The sequence below is a fragment of the Hemicordylus capensis genome, chromosome 5 (assembly GCF_027244095.1).
Source record: "Hemicordylus capensis ecotype Gifberg chromosome 5, rHemCap1.1.pri, whole genome shotgun sequence".
NCBI lineage: Eukaryota > Metazoa > Chordata > Lepidosauria > Squamata > Cordylidae > Hemicordylus > Hemicordylus capensis.
Window position 1 is genome coordinate 217,191,236 of NC_069661.1, and position 14,408 is coordinate 217,205,643.

Here is a 14,408-nt window from a genome sequence, read left to right on the forward strand (position 1 = left end):
TGCAAGAAACCAAAGAACAGAATGGTCCTCCTTTGTCAAGAAATATAGTAGGAGAATGGTCCTTTGCCAAAGGGTCATTCCAGCCCATTCTGGTCCATTCTGTTATTGCTTCAGTTGATGAAAGTATAAAGTTGAGCAATTTTTCATTCTAAAATGTTGTTCTCAAGTGTCTCCAATACATCCTGCTGTTTTTGTTTTGCATTGTTTTGAGTTTAAAATTAATTTTAATTATAATCAATACACAGTAACACCCAACAGATAACAAACGAAGCAAGAAGTATATATTCCTGTGCCTGATTTTCCCCTCCCCTTCATAATTTATCTAACTATCCCCCTCCCTTATCACCAGCTGTCATTATCTTTGAAGTATGCCTATTGCTTTTTGATATTCTTTACTATGCATATATGTTTTAATTATGATGATGTATAGACTGGATCTTTTCCATCTTCCATTTAGTTCCAGAAAGGTCCTAATCTTGCATAATAGAATATGTCTTGATTTTCTTGCATTTCTTGCTTAAGTTGTGAAGATATTTTATCCATAAACATTAAAGACTACACTTTTGTTAGCCAGTCTCTGATGAGTATGTGCCCTCTGTTTTTCCATCTGGATACAGTTATAAACTTTGTTGCCATAGTTAGCAGGCTAAAGAGTTTTGTGAGCAATTTAGTTGATCTCAAAGAGGTAGGCCCAATAGGTAGTTAACTGGATTATGTGAGACATCCTTCTTGAAGATTTTTGATACGTAATCCTAAACTCTCATCCAGAACTTGAAAACAGGAACAGGACCACCACTGATGGTAGAAGGCAACTTTCTTTTCATAGCCCTGCCAACATTGAGATGAGTATTCCAGGTTCATGGCTGCCAAATCTGTGGGTGGAAGATGCCATCTGGTGACTATTTTGTAGCCCATCTCTCCAATATTGAGAGAAGAAGTCAGAGAGTTAGAATTCCTAATTATCAGTTTAAGTTTTAATGAATCATTCAGACCATTCTGGTTTGGGCTGGGAATGGGTTAATAATGTTTTACTAATGCATGGATTTCATTCCTAAGTAATTGTTTGCAAGTACATTTAATATATCCTGCCATTTTGGCAAAGAAATTGTTTATGAAATTTCAGTTCCAGACCGTTCATGGCTGCAAAGGGTTTGATCAAAACATTGTAAAGATTTCAGTTCTAAAATTTTGTTGTGTCTAACACATCTTGCTGTAAATATAAAATAATAAAGTTGCTGTGGCAAGAAACTAATAGCACTCTGATGGAGAGGAAAATATTTGTGTTAAGTTGTCTGCTTTCAATGCACCATAAGAACATGTTTTGGTAGCATTTGCCTGCACGGTGTGGACTGTGGGACATCTTCAGTGCCAGGGACAAGTACGTTCCAATGTCAAGCACCAAATGTAACTGAGTGCAAATGAAAAGCATGACTCACTGACACAAGGATGTACTTTCAACTTATTATGGAAGTATGAGTATATACTGTATATACACTAAACACACACACCTTCCAAGCTTTACAAGAAAGCCGGCATGCCCCACCCTTTTATCCTCACAGCAGCCCGTTGAGGTAGGCCAAGCTGAAAGACGACAACACACTCCAAAATTACTGCGCTCCGCAGGCTTCCTGATTGAGGAGACTTTTGAACCTCTCCTGGAACTGATATTCAACTCTAGCCCAGTAGAAGGCATGGGACGAGAGCTGGTCTTGTGATAGCAAGCATGAATTGCCCTCTTTGCTAAGCAGGACCCACCCTGATTTGCATTTGAATGGGAGACATGTGTCAGCATTGTAAGGCGACACAGTGCTGTGTCCCTCAGGGGACGGGGCACTTTGGGAAGAGCATCTGCATGCTTGCAAGTTTCAAGTTCCCTCCCTGGCATCTCCAAGATAGGGCTGAGAGAGACTCCTGCCTGTAACGTTGGAGAAGCTGCTGCCAGTCTGTACAGACAATACTGAGCTAGATAGACCAATATACAGTATATTGAAGCTTCCTATGTTCCTAACCTTGACTTGTCTACCCCACACTCTGGCGTTTAAACACAGTTGCAACGGAATCCTCTGCAGAAGCGGGCGGGCTTGCTCTAGGACCATTGTTTTCAATGGGCACACCAAGCCCCAGTCGGCCCAGTTCGTCCTACTTCACAGGCACTGGAGCGCACACGGCGCTCGACCGGAGAGCTACGGGAGGGAGCGCGCGAAAGCCCTCCTCTGAGCCCATGTCCATCCAGGATAAGACAGAACCTTCTATGACATCACGTGGAAGCCCTGTTCCTGAGACGTAGGCAGGGGCGGCACAGGGGCCGGCCTAACAAGCGCGCGCGCGCAGAGGCGCGCGTTGTCTGCCAAAGGCTCCGTTACGGTTGCGCATGCGCTGGCTGCCGGGTGGCTGGCTGTTGGTCCAAGCAGGTTAGGGCCCGATAACGGGTGAGTTTGGCGGGGGCGAAGAGGAGGGCGCGTGCGTGAGAGGGATCCGTTCCCTTCCCCTCGCTCCAAAGGGGCCCGCCTGGGTGGCGCGGGGGGGGGCAGAAGGAGGTTTCCCCATTCTGTGTTGGCTTGTGGGGTTGCCCCCCTGCACGAGATCTTCCCTCCCCCACACACCATCCTGGGGAGTTTCTCTCGCCTTCCCGCAACCTCTGGTGCACTTCAACTTATCCCAGCACTTTCACCGCCTCTCCCCGCATAGAAGGAGCTGCCATAAGCAGCTCGTCTCCCCCCGTTACCCACAGAAGAGCAACAGCGGGGAGGGTTGTTTACAAGGCCCTGCTGACTGCACAACTGCAGTGCTCCAGAACAGGCCCGAATGGCTGTGATTGCAAACTCCTCTCCCTCAGCTGCCTCTTGCTCTCTGAGCCATGCATGCATTGCTTAATGGCCACACTGGACGTTGGGAAAGGGGCACGCTAGGCTATGCAGTGAAGAAACGAGGAAAGTCACTATTCCCAGATAAGGGAAAGGGGATTTTGCTAGTCTTGAGTGGTGCAAGGCAGGCCCCTGAGCTCTTTGTAGTAATTTTCCTGTTGGAGTATACAAAATAGCTTTAGAAATCTGTTTTGGGGGGACTTTAAAATTTCTGTATTTGGCCTTGGGGTGTGTGAAATGCCATGCCTAATTGAATCTGTTCTTTCTTCGTCAGGCACACAAGAAGTGTTGGCAACTGAGTTTTCTGTTTAGTGAAGGTGGAACTGCTTTTCTCCTCCTGTCCTGGAAGAGGCACTTCCCTACCTCTTGGCATTGGTCGTTTTGGGACACAACCGCTCCCTCAAGAATGGAATGATGCTACTCTGGGAGTAGCTGCTGATGGAATGATGCTGCTCTGGGACCCTTGTATTCCTTTTGGACAACAAACACTTGCCCTTGCTTAATTACACACTTTCCCCCTATATTTTTGAGTTTGAGTATATTATCAGAGGTAGGCTGTGGATCTTTGTCTTAGTGGCATCATTGACCAAAGGAAATGGAGGAAAAGGAGCGATGTGATAAATTCCATTTGACATTCTGATGTTAAGGCCATGTAAATTCTAAACATAATTTTCAAGGGGAGAACAAGAGAAAGAGTGGAATATACAAAGGGCAGCTTCTTGCAAGCTGAAGGAGGGTGGAAGGGGGGAAATGATTCAGATCTTTAAGTTACTTTTGCAGCCATCCAGTAAAGACAATCATTAAAGCCGCAGCAGGTTTGACACTTATGTGAGCTGTCTGTAAAAGGGGCTAGTTCTTTAATTTTTGTGTGCGGAGAAAGACTTCACAAACCATTGTTTCCCACCTTCGCATCCTACACTACGAAAAAATGAGTTGTGTGCCATGGAAAGGTGACAAAACCAAATCAGAATCATCAGAATCACCACAGCTGATGCCTGTGCGTATTTATCATGAAAAACAACGCAGGGAGCTGTGTGCCCTCCATGCCCTAAATAATGTCTTCCAGGATGGCAATGCCTTCACACGAGATACGCTACAGGAGATTTTCCAGAGGTAAGAAGAACTTAACTTTGCCACTGTTAATGTTTTTATGGGGTGCCTTGGTTTTTTTGTTTGGATTTGTTTTGTTTTGCTTCTTTGTGGAGTGGATGAGGGGAAATAATCATATCTTGAATGATAACACTAATTTCTGGATGGGTTTCTTCTGCCAGTGATGTTGCCAGTTTTTGAATGGGTTATTCTGCTTAATTGGATCTGGTTTTACTAAGGAGTAAATAGCAATACAATTTTGGATGTTTTTGTTTAGGGAACAACTTGTCTATTCCAGCCTCTAACCCAGAAGTTAAATCCATTTAGGGCCTCTTCACACATGTTTTTAATATGTTCACAGGGGCGGGGGGGAAGTTGCATGTGACTTGCGGAGCCAAGAATCAGCTGCAGTTTTCCCACTGTGTACACACAGTGTTAAACACAACCCCTAGTGTCATTTGATGTGTGTGGTGGCCCTTCAGTTACAACTGGCAGCCCATCTCTTTTAGGGATGTGCACGAACCTGTTTAGAGGCCCTCTTACGGGCCTCCGAACAGGTTCAAACCCTGGCCGGCTTGAAGGTTTGACGGCAGGGTTGGGGAGGTGGGGTCCACCTTTAAGGGCAGGGAAGGATGCACCAAAAAGCCCATTGGAGCAGCAGCGTATTTCACTGCCGCCCCATTTGCCAGATATACCCAGAAATACTAGACACGCCTGCATGCGTTGGGTGCGTGTGCATGTGCATGACACATGCAGGCGCTTCTGGTATATCTGGGCAATGGGGCGGCAGGGAGGTACGCTGCTGCCTCAACGGGCTTTTTTGAAATTGTGTGCCAGTGGGGGAAACGCGGCGGGGGGTAGTGCATCATCCCCTGCCCTTAAAGGCATTCGCCCCCTCCCGTCGCACTGGCACCCGCCAGTTCTGTGCACATCCCTAATCTCCATGGGCTATTTTGAAATCACTGTATTTTGGAAACCCTCCTATCTTTCTTCTAACATCACCACCACCACACATAAATGCCCTTCAACTTCACAAGTTGCTTCTACAGAGGATCAAATGTACCTGCTCCTTTGATTCCACACTAGTGTGCTCTATTATTCCTGTCTCTCTCCAGCAAAAAAAATTGGTGGAGAGGTTACTTCTGAATAAAAATGCACAAGATTGTGCTGTAAGTCAGGCAATATTTTATGACTTGGTGATTCAAAGCTCTTGTTGAAAATGAAATCACATAATATAGCCAGTGCAGTAGTTTATAGCCTGTGTTGTTTATGCAGAGTGATGGTGTTCTTGTGGGAGTTTTCTGTGTTCTACTAAGCTCTCAGGAGCCTTAATTTAAGAGAGAACACATAGTGGTGGATTCCCTTGTGTTTCTGTCTTGGGCTTCCAGGAGCTGAAAAATAGAGGTTGTTTAAATGTGGAGGAACTTATATACACAGAGATGTGGGTTTTCTGGAAAACTGAATTGGAAAAATTTCTGGAATTCTGGAAAATTTCCCCATGCAGGTTTTGTCCTCATTTGTCTAAAATATGCTCCACCACCCCACCCTCAGAATTGTTTACTATGGAAGTTTTCCTGATGTCCTAAACAGATTTGGCATGTTATGGTACCTGTTTATTTAGTTAAAAACAAACAAAAACCAACCTAATATTTATTTCCTGGGCTGAATATCAAATGTTTTTCAAGTGGCCAAGTAGTTGAACTGAAATGTTTGGGGGAGGAAGCAAATAAAAACAATCAATAAAATGTAAATGTTATACTGAAACAAATTCAAAGCATCGGGGGAAAGAAATTATTTGTATTGGAATAATCAATACATTAATAAAACATTTATTTTTACATGTATACCCTGCTCTTCTTCCAAGCAGCACAGAATGGTGTGGTGTACATTAGGGATGTGCATGAACCTGTTTGGAGTCTCTTTTACGGGCCTCCAAACAGGTTCGAACACTGGCCGGTTTGAATTGTTCGACGTGCACATGTGCACTCGCTACTTCTGTTTACTTCTGGTCCAAAGAGCGGACGGGGCATCAGGGAGGTACACTGCCTCCCTGCTGGACCGGTTTTCCAGCCAGCGCCAGCAGGGGGAAAGCAGAGGGAGGGGTAAGTGCACCCTCCCTTACCCTTTAAAGTTATCCCGCCCCTGCCGGTAACCGTGCATATCCCTAGTGAACATGGTTCTGTTTATCCTCTCTCACACATTTCCTCGGGATAATCACCTGAAAAACATTGTTTCAATTTTGAAATGACCAAATTTACCTAATATGACATTGGCTAATATGACATTCACTATTACTAATAAATTTTATGAAACAGTGATGGGCATCCAGACTAGTACTGCAACAGTGCAAGTTCCAGACTGCCATTGTGCTGTCACTTGATAGGGGGAAAGGGTGATCTTTGCTGATTTCTTCCCTCTGAAGCCCACTGTGTGTCACCAAAATATGTCCCTGAGGGTTGCACAGTTCTCAGGGGCATATTTTGGTGGTGTACAGCAGGCTTTTAAAGAAGGGGAGTCGGGCAAAAAATACCCCTTCTCCTCTTTAAGCAATGGTGCATCGCTAGTCTGGAACTTGCATTGCTGAACATGTTCACTACTAGTCTAGATGTTGGCCAGTGAACTTAAAGAAATGGAAAATTTTCCATGGAAAAATAAGAATGAGAGTACCCCACATCTCTGCTTTCAGAAGTATTTGTCTAACTAGCCTGCAAAACATTGGGCCCTGCCAGAGTACAAAACATTTTCCACATTCATCTAATACTTCTCTTGCCTTTGCTAACTAGTCTTGGATCACACAGACTTCTCTATGACCAAAAGCTTCTGAAATGAGTTTTAAGCCACCCCCCCACCCCATTCAAAACATAGATCTGTACCTTCTTAACCCTCTCTAAGAAGTGCAATGTGCCCTTGATTTCTCCAGAGTAATCATGGATGAACAAATGTCATCTGGCTCTGGAGAGGGAGATAATTTCATGGTAAATGTTTGAGGATAGTCAAGTGCCAGATATCAGTCCTAATTACAGATTTGATCTTATTGGAACACCACATATAGCTGTTCTTGTGACTGAGGCCAAGATGACCTACTTGGCTTTGTTCAGGCAATATCTGAGTGTGTTTCAGTGCAGAAAGGCTGGATATAAATACATAAATAAAACTAATATTTGATTTATGATTGTTGTAGAAGCTTTGCGCTCTTTAACACGAGAATCTCTCTTCTTAGATCATTTTGCCTAAAATGTAAGGATGACTCTCTTTTTCTAACGTGTAAACATTCTCTGAAATTTTTAACAGATAAGGTCTCTACCAGGACCTTTGCATCTGTTTAGTGTGGTTAAAGGTGCTTTGTCTGGAAGTGTTGTTGTCTCTTGTTGAATGTTCTGCAAAATTTAGTTGAACAGCACTATATCCATATTCATTCATTCTCTGTATAAACCGCTTTGGGAACTTTTGTTGAAAAGCGGTATATAAATATTTGTTGTAGTAGTAATATATGCCTGGGCCGTGCAGTAAGCAAATTACTGGTATTGGTTTTGATCCAATACATATTATTTTTGTTTGTTTGTTTGTGTTTTGATTTGATTTGATTTGATTTCTATACCGCCCTTCCAAAAATGGCTCAGGGCAGTTAACACAGGGAAATAATAAATCAATTAATTAGCATCATGTTGCTCATGTACAGGGTTTTATACATTGAATTGAGCTGATACATCAGATTGGTTCTGATGCATTGCTTATCTGAACTGAAGAAGCAGGCTTCCTTCCAGTGTTCCCTCTAACAGGGATTCCCAGATGCTATTGACTACAACTCCTAGCATCCCCAGCTGCAGTAGCCTTTGGCTAGGGGCTCTAGGAGTTGTAGTCAAGAACATCTGGGAATCCTTGTTAGAGGGAACACTGCTTCCTTATATCTTCTAATCGAAAACTGGCAGCTGCAATGGTGACACTTTCAAATTCTGTTTTTACCCCTAGCAATTGCCCCATAATGTCCAGGGGAAGGAAGCAATGGCACAACATTGTGTCCGTTCCCAAGGCATTGAGATCATTGGGAGAGGTTCGTCTACAGTTGCCACTGGCTCATCTGGTGACTACTGAGTGACAGGCCTTTTCCATTGCTGCCCCAAGGCTTTGGAATGCGCTCCCTGCTAAAATAAGGGCCTCCCCATCTCCGACGACTTTTCAGATGTCCTTTAAGATGCATATGTTCACCCAGGCTTTTAATTGAATACTGTTTTTTAATAGTTGTAACATTTTAACTTTTTTTCTGTTGTAATTTGTATTGTTTTATTGTAAACTGCCCGAGGCATACGTTTGGGTTGGTATTTTCTGGGCAGCACCATCAAGGCAGTGTGCGCACACATCTCTCTCTCTCTCTCTCTCTCTCTCTCTCTCTCTCTCTCTCTCTCTCTCTCTCTCTCACACACACACACACACACACACACACACACACACACACACACACACTCTCTCTCTCTCTCTCTCTCTCTCTCTCTCTCTCTCTCTCACACTCACCTCTCAGGAATCTCCCCCCCCCCCCATTTCCACCAGCCCACAGAAACAATTTATGTGTGCAATTTTTTTAAACTTTTTAAATTCCACCTCTGGTCTCTCTGGGCTGTTGGGGAGGGGGAGCCACTGCCCATCCTCCTCCCTCCTTCGGCTTCCTCCTGCCTCCAGGCCCCCACCTCTAGACTCTCTGGGCTGCTGGTGGGGAGCTGCTGCCACCTGCCCTCCTCTCTCCGTCCTCCTCTGGCCAGAGGAGGAGGCTGAGGCGCAGCTGGGGTGTGGGGGAGGGAGGAGGCAGAGGGGTGCCAGGCAGTTGGATGGCCATCAGAAGCAGCTGTGGGGGGCCCAGAGGTTGGTGCATGCATACTCGCATCTTAGAGGGAAGCATGGCTAGTATACAAATATGTTAAATAAATAAATAAAATAAAATTGAGCGGGGGGGGAATGCCCACCCCCTAGAGTTACAGGAAGTGTCTTTTTTCCCTCCCAGTAATGCCCTATGGAAAGGACACAATGTTGTGATGTTGCTTCCTTCCCTGGGGCAATTATCAGGGGAGAAAGATGGCATTTTAGGCAGCTGATTTCCAATGAGAAGGAAGCCCATTTCCTGAATTCAGGTAAGCCCTGCACTATACAGTTTGCTATGATGCAATATGATATTGTATTGTATCGAATTGTATCTTTTTATCAGATATACTTTTCATTGGGTCATATCCAATTGAAAAATTGCCCAAGGTTTGCATTGCATAGGTTTCTATTACTGACCTGATGCGATATATAGCCTGACTACTGTATCAGCAAAATTCTTTGGTGCTGGGATAAATAAGGAAAAATTGCAGTGTCTCTTGCCACAAACACACAATAGAACCAGCAAATATTTTGTCTATTCTCCACCTTCTTTCCCAAGTCTGGCCCACCTTAAACAGTGTAGTTGTTAGAGTGTCAGTCTAGGAGTGGGAATGCTGGGTTCAGATCCCCACTTAGCCATGAAGCCCACTGGGTGATCTTGGGCTAGTCACCCTCTCTCAGCTTAACCTATCTCGCAGATAATATGGTAGGAAAAGAACCATGTTTGGAACCCTTTGCTCCATGAAGGAAGGACAGGGAATAAACGTAATAAATCTGCTTGAGACAGACATTCTCTTTATATACATTTGTGCAATGTGTTTCATGTTCAGGTTGTCTCCCAATACCATGGTGACACCACACAAGAAGAGCATGCTGGGAAATGGGAACTATGACGTGAATGTCATCATGGCAGCTCTTCAGACCAAAGGCTATGAAGCAGTTTGGTGGGATAAGCGCAGGTAAAGCGAACCTGAGTGAAAAGAGAGGCTTTCCATCGATGGAAGTAGCTACTTCCCAGATGGGTTTATAACTGAATGTGAGACCCTTACAATGTCTTACCATTTCTTTCTTCCCTCTCTGTTCAGGGATGTTAATGTAATTGCCCTTTCTAATGTGATGGGCTTCATTATGAATCTGCCCTCAAGTCTCTGCTGGGGTCCCTTGAAACTTCCCCTTAAACGCCAGCATTGGATCTGTGTCCGGGACGTGGGCGGTACCTACTACAACCTTGACTCCAAACTCAAGGTGCCTGAATGGATTGGAGGTGAAAGTGAGCTCAGGTGGGTTGACTTCCATCCTAGGCTGTTACCTGGGTGTTGCCCTCTGCATACATAGTAAAATGGAACACACAAACTGTTCTGCATAGTTTGGTTTACAACCACACTTAGTTGTATTCAAAGGTATACTGCCCCTGAATCTGGATGATTCACATTATAGCCATCATGACTAATAGCTAGTGACCAACCTATGTTTCTCTATGAATTTGTCTAATCTGTGTTTAAATCCTCTAAAACTATGCTAAATTGGGTGTGTGTGTGTGTCCTTGGACCTGCCAGTAAAAGAACTATGGATCCTTGAAGAGCGTGTTACGAGACCATAGGAAGCTGTGCCTATGTGTTTATATTTGTGTGTACTGTAGGAGAGACTTTATCTTTGGGAAATGTGCAAACTGATGTTCAGTATGGTGAATAATATTATTTATACTACATTCCTGAATGTTAAAAGTTCTTTATAGATACAATTTCATGAACCATGGAAGTAGGTTAATTGGGGCAATGGAATTAAGCAGTATCAGTTGGCTACCTACTAACTTCATGCAGATGCTATAGTACTACCCTTTGAATCTTTAAGGGCTTCTCAATGGCATACAGTGGCTATCTAAAAGTGTGTTGTCCCCCACAGAAAGTATGTGTGTTGAGTGGTGTGACAAAAAACCCAAATTGGCCCCACCAACTTCAGGCTTCACCAGCCACCACTGGATTTTATGCATTAGATTCACTGCTCCCAAGCCCCAGGTGCTACAGCTGTGGCAGCTTTTAATTTATCTATTTTAAATCTAGTAATCATGTATACAACACTTATTATATGATAATGTAATAAATACAACAAAAATTGTATATTACCAAACAATAATTGATAATACAACAATGATTGTAAAGTGTGTTACCTGTATATCCTTATAATAATCTTGAGAGGGGTCATTATTTTCATTGTCCAGATGAGGAACTGTGGCAGAGGAAATAGCATGGTGAATCCTTTGCAGAGATGGGACTTGAATTCAGTGCTTCCGGGTCTAAGTTTTTCTCTGACCTTAGGAGCACATCTTGCTAAGTATGAGCAAGATGCACACCTTAGAAGAGCAGTATTAGTTGCTGTGCCCAATCCTGTTGCCTGTGGGTTGGTTGCCACAGGGACATGCAAACACACTTTAAACCAACCCAAAGGAGGAGGTCTTCCTGTGTTTTGATTTACTTTTGAATTTTAGCAAAAGTAGAATTAATTCTCTTGATTATGGAGTTTCCCCCAGGTATGTACCTCTGTATGCCGTGATCTTAGTTTTGTGCATACAGGCGAACCTCACTATTTGCTGATCCAACATCTGTTGTTTTGCTTATCTATACCCTACCTTGGCATACATGGTGGGTTGCAAAGGGTTAAATCTGCTTATCCATGTATTCAAAGGGCCAGAAATGGCCTCCGAGATAATTTCTGGCTGCCATTTTTCACTCATTTGTGTAAAACTTGTAAAAATGTAATTTTTCACACAAAAAAAGCTGGATTGGGGTCTTTTGGGAGCTTTGCTAGGTACCTGGAGACCCATGGAGCACAGCAGGGCGCGTTCCGTTTTGAGGGCCCTTTTTCACTGTTTTCGGAGCTGTGGTTGTAGCAGAGAACAGAACCCCTGCAGATGCCAGGATTCACCTGTATATGGATCTGGGTTTTGAGTTTCTTGGAACACAATGAGATGTGAGGAAGAGAACTGCCTGAGGTAATCTTAGATATGCCAGTCCAAAGCCTTTTAAAATTAGTATATTCATTGAAATGTACTTCTTATTTTCCCATTCCCTACAGGAAGTTTTTGAGACACCAGCTGCGAGGAAAGAATTGTGAACTTCTGTTGGTGGTGCCTGAAGAGGTGGAAGCACATCAGAGTTGGAGAGCTGATGCATGACCTGCAAGCATCCTGTTCTCGCACTACAGTACTGGTCCCTCTCCCCCACCAACATCTAATGTTCTGTGATGTGGAAATGTGGATGTGCTTGGACTCCTCTTCCTCTCAAACATTGGAGTTCTGTGGTGGTGTGAGCTTCCATTCTGGGGGCGCAATAAGGCACCACAAGGTATCGTCAGGGCCAACATGAAGAACAGAAGTTGGATGCTTCATGGGGGAAGAGGAGGAGACGGAAGGAAGAGAGCCATGTCTATGCTTCTAATTATACTGCATAGTGTGCTTTAGGATTGGGGTGTTGGACTCCTCCCCTTAAATTTACTGCTTTCCCTTTCTTTCCCTTGGTCTTAAGAGACTATATAGTGGGTTGCACACTACTGACTCCAGAAGTTCCCAAAGTTCATTTGGGTGGATGGTGTGTCTTTCCTTCAGGGGAGGGCTGGGGCCAAGCATGTTCCCTCCATATCATGTCTCCTAACAAAACATTTTGAAGAAATTTGCAAACGATATGGGTCTCAGGAAACTCTAGATACTCTTAGCAATGGTATGGTGCTTGTGGATTCCCCTTTTGTAAAAGTAATTGTGCCAAGGTTAGCAGATATGTAGACCAAATGGGACCATCATGGGAACTCCCTATAGACGTTTTAGGGTTTTCCTATCTCATACTCCTATTATAAACACACACTTTGATAAGATCACAAAAGACTGAGTAGCTTGGGGAAGAGGTAAATGGCCAATGCTTATTTCAAAGTTTCAAGTATTTTTGTGGGGTGATCTGGTTACAGCCTGCATATATTTTTCCTGTCTTGTTTGTTCTGTAATGCAGATATTCACTGAGCAGGTAAGAAAGCAGCAGCCTTTGGATGGAATCATGAAATAAAAGGGAAGACTAGTCAAGTTTTAGCAAGGTACTAAGCCTTAGGAAGCTGATTGAAGGGCAAATGTTAATTTCCAAGAAGTGGTAGGAGGAAAAAGATCAAAGGGCTAGATTTCTGTTGCTCCTGTCAAGAGAATGTTTCATCGAGTCTGCTGGGAGTGGGGAAGGAAACTCTTTCCATCATAGGGTGAGCCACATTCTTCCATTGTGATTGGCAGGCGAATAATTCCCTGAATTAATCACCCTCTTCTCTCCTTGCTCGGCCACCAATAAGTGAAAGAGTAAGGACCCCAGCTGAAAACTGACTTACTTTTCCTTGTCACCTTATCCAGGTCTTGTGTGTAGTATATTCTTGTCAGTTTGTAGATGAAATGGAGATTAGGATGAACTCTTGCATTATTGACTCTTCCTTGAGCCCAGGTTACTCTGTTACATTTTTCATTATTAGTGCTTTTTGCCAACTTCATTTTCAGTAGATTTGAAACCACAGAAATAGAGCCCATCTTTCAGCATTTCAGGCTCTGGGGCAATTTACAATTAACACAAAGGGAGGGCTGCATCTGACCCTTCTCACTTCCAAGGGTGCATTTGGCCTGCCCATCCTAAATATGAGCAAGATGCACACCTTCTGCTAAGCCAGCATTCCAAGTATCTAAACTTCCATCACTGTTGAATGCAGCATGCAAGTAGCATCAAGATAAGAGTGATCTTATTTGGCCTCTGGACAGCCTCTAGGCAATATAATGGAAAACCGAGTGGCTCTTCTTTGCATGTACTACAGTAAAAGCCCTCCCCTTTGTTCTGGATTACACATTCCAATTACCAAAACCAGCTGGCAGAATTTGTACATGTACACACACACACTTCTCACAAGCAGAACATCAGGCCTGCAGTTCTGCTTCTGACTTGAAGCCATTTTTTTCCAAGAGTGTTTAAAAATTCTCGGCAGGAAAGACTATTCTCTATGCTGACTGAAATAGCACTTTGGAGAGACCCTGTTTGCATGGAAGCCAGTGCACAATATGCAAATATCTTTTTAAAAACTTGTTTCTCTCCTCTTTATTTATGCCATTGTTCTGTCCCTAGGGAAAGTGGTGTGGTTCAGCAGCTCAGGAAAAGGGAACATGTGATCACACACCCCTCTGGATCAGAGTTATGGCAACAGAGGAAAGGAACTAGCCCAGTCCCATTGCTTGGGAATGGAGAAGCCCATAACTGTGTTATTGCTTGTTTGATTTTGTTATAGCCTTGTCTTGGGTTTGTTTACAGAGATGTATTTTGTTTAACCAAATATTAAAAACGAAAAAACCTTCTTGTGTCCTGTTACTTCTGTGCGTTGAGCTGAAATGTTGTAATGATATATGTAAAGGAGAAATAAACATACTTTGGTATGAAGTTGTAGCCTTAGAGAAAGTCTTCTTGCCCAGGTATTCTATATTTTAGTTTTAAGGAGGCAGCAGGCAAGATCCTAAACCACTTCTCCCACCTCTCACTGCTAAATATACATGTGTAAAGAGCTGGGGCATAATGCTGTACTACTGTATTTACCTGAATCCAA

At 43.6% G+C, this 14,408-nt stretch overlaps 2 protein-coding genes across 7 annotated transcripts in view; one reads left to right on the forward strand and one right to left on the reverse strand.

Annotated features, from left to right (window-relative positions):
* GTPBP1 (GTP binding protein 1) overlaps window positions 1-2,157 on the reverse strand; it is a 30,043-nt gene extending 27,886 nt beyond the window's left edge. Inside the window, exon 1 of the mRNA XM_053257375.1 lies at window positions 2,010-2,157. Within this exon, the coding sequence (XP_053113350.1) occupies window positions 2,010-2,096 (87 nt within the window). The 5' untranslated portion in view covers window positions 2,097-2,157. The remainder of the gene's footprint in view (window positions 1-2,009) is intronic.
* Window positions 2,158-2,272: 115 nt separating this feature from the next.
* JOSD1 (Josephin domain containing 1) lies at window positions 2,273-14,162 on the forward strand. Of its 6 annotated transcripts, XR_008308919.1 has the most exons (7): window positions 2,273-2,429; window positions 3,139-3,977; window positions 9,635-9,763; window positions 9,890-10,084; window positions 11,877-12,145; window positions 12,800-12,881; window positions 13,937-14,162. XR_008308919.1 is itself a non-coding variant. In XM_053257377.1 (5 exons), the coding sequence occupies exons 2-5, from the start codon at window positions 3,793-3,795 to the stop codon at window positions 11,974-11,976; spliced, it is 609 nt and encodes a 202-aa protein (XP_053113352.1). In that variant the 5' UTR covers window positions 2,273-2,429; window positions 3,139-3,792; the 3' UTR covers window positions 11,977-14,162. The 6 variants fall into 6 exon arrangements, 2 of the variants coding, with proteins under 2 accessions (XP_053113352.1, XP_053113353.1); XR_008308918.1 differs by having other exon boundaries at window positions 11,877-12,881; XR_008308917.1 differs by having other exon boundaries at window positions 12,800-14,162.
* The last annotated feature ends 246 nt before the right edge of the window (window positions 14,163-14,408 follow it).

Bases quoted from the DNA above. Each gene is read 5' to 3' on its own strand.
- JOSD1 (XM_053257377.1), top strand. From the start codon at position 3,793: ATGAGTTGTGTGCCATGGAAAGGTGACAAAACCAAATCAGAATCATCA. The intron at 9,764-9,889 runs GTAAAGCGAACC...CTCTCTGTTCAG, and splicing joins GTTTGGTGGGATAAGCGCAG to GGATGTTAATGTAATTGCCC. The intron at 10,085-11,876 runs GTGGGTTGACTT...CATTCCCTACAG, and splicing joins GGAGGTGAAAGTGAGCTCAG to GAAGTTTTTGAGACACCAGC.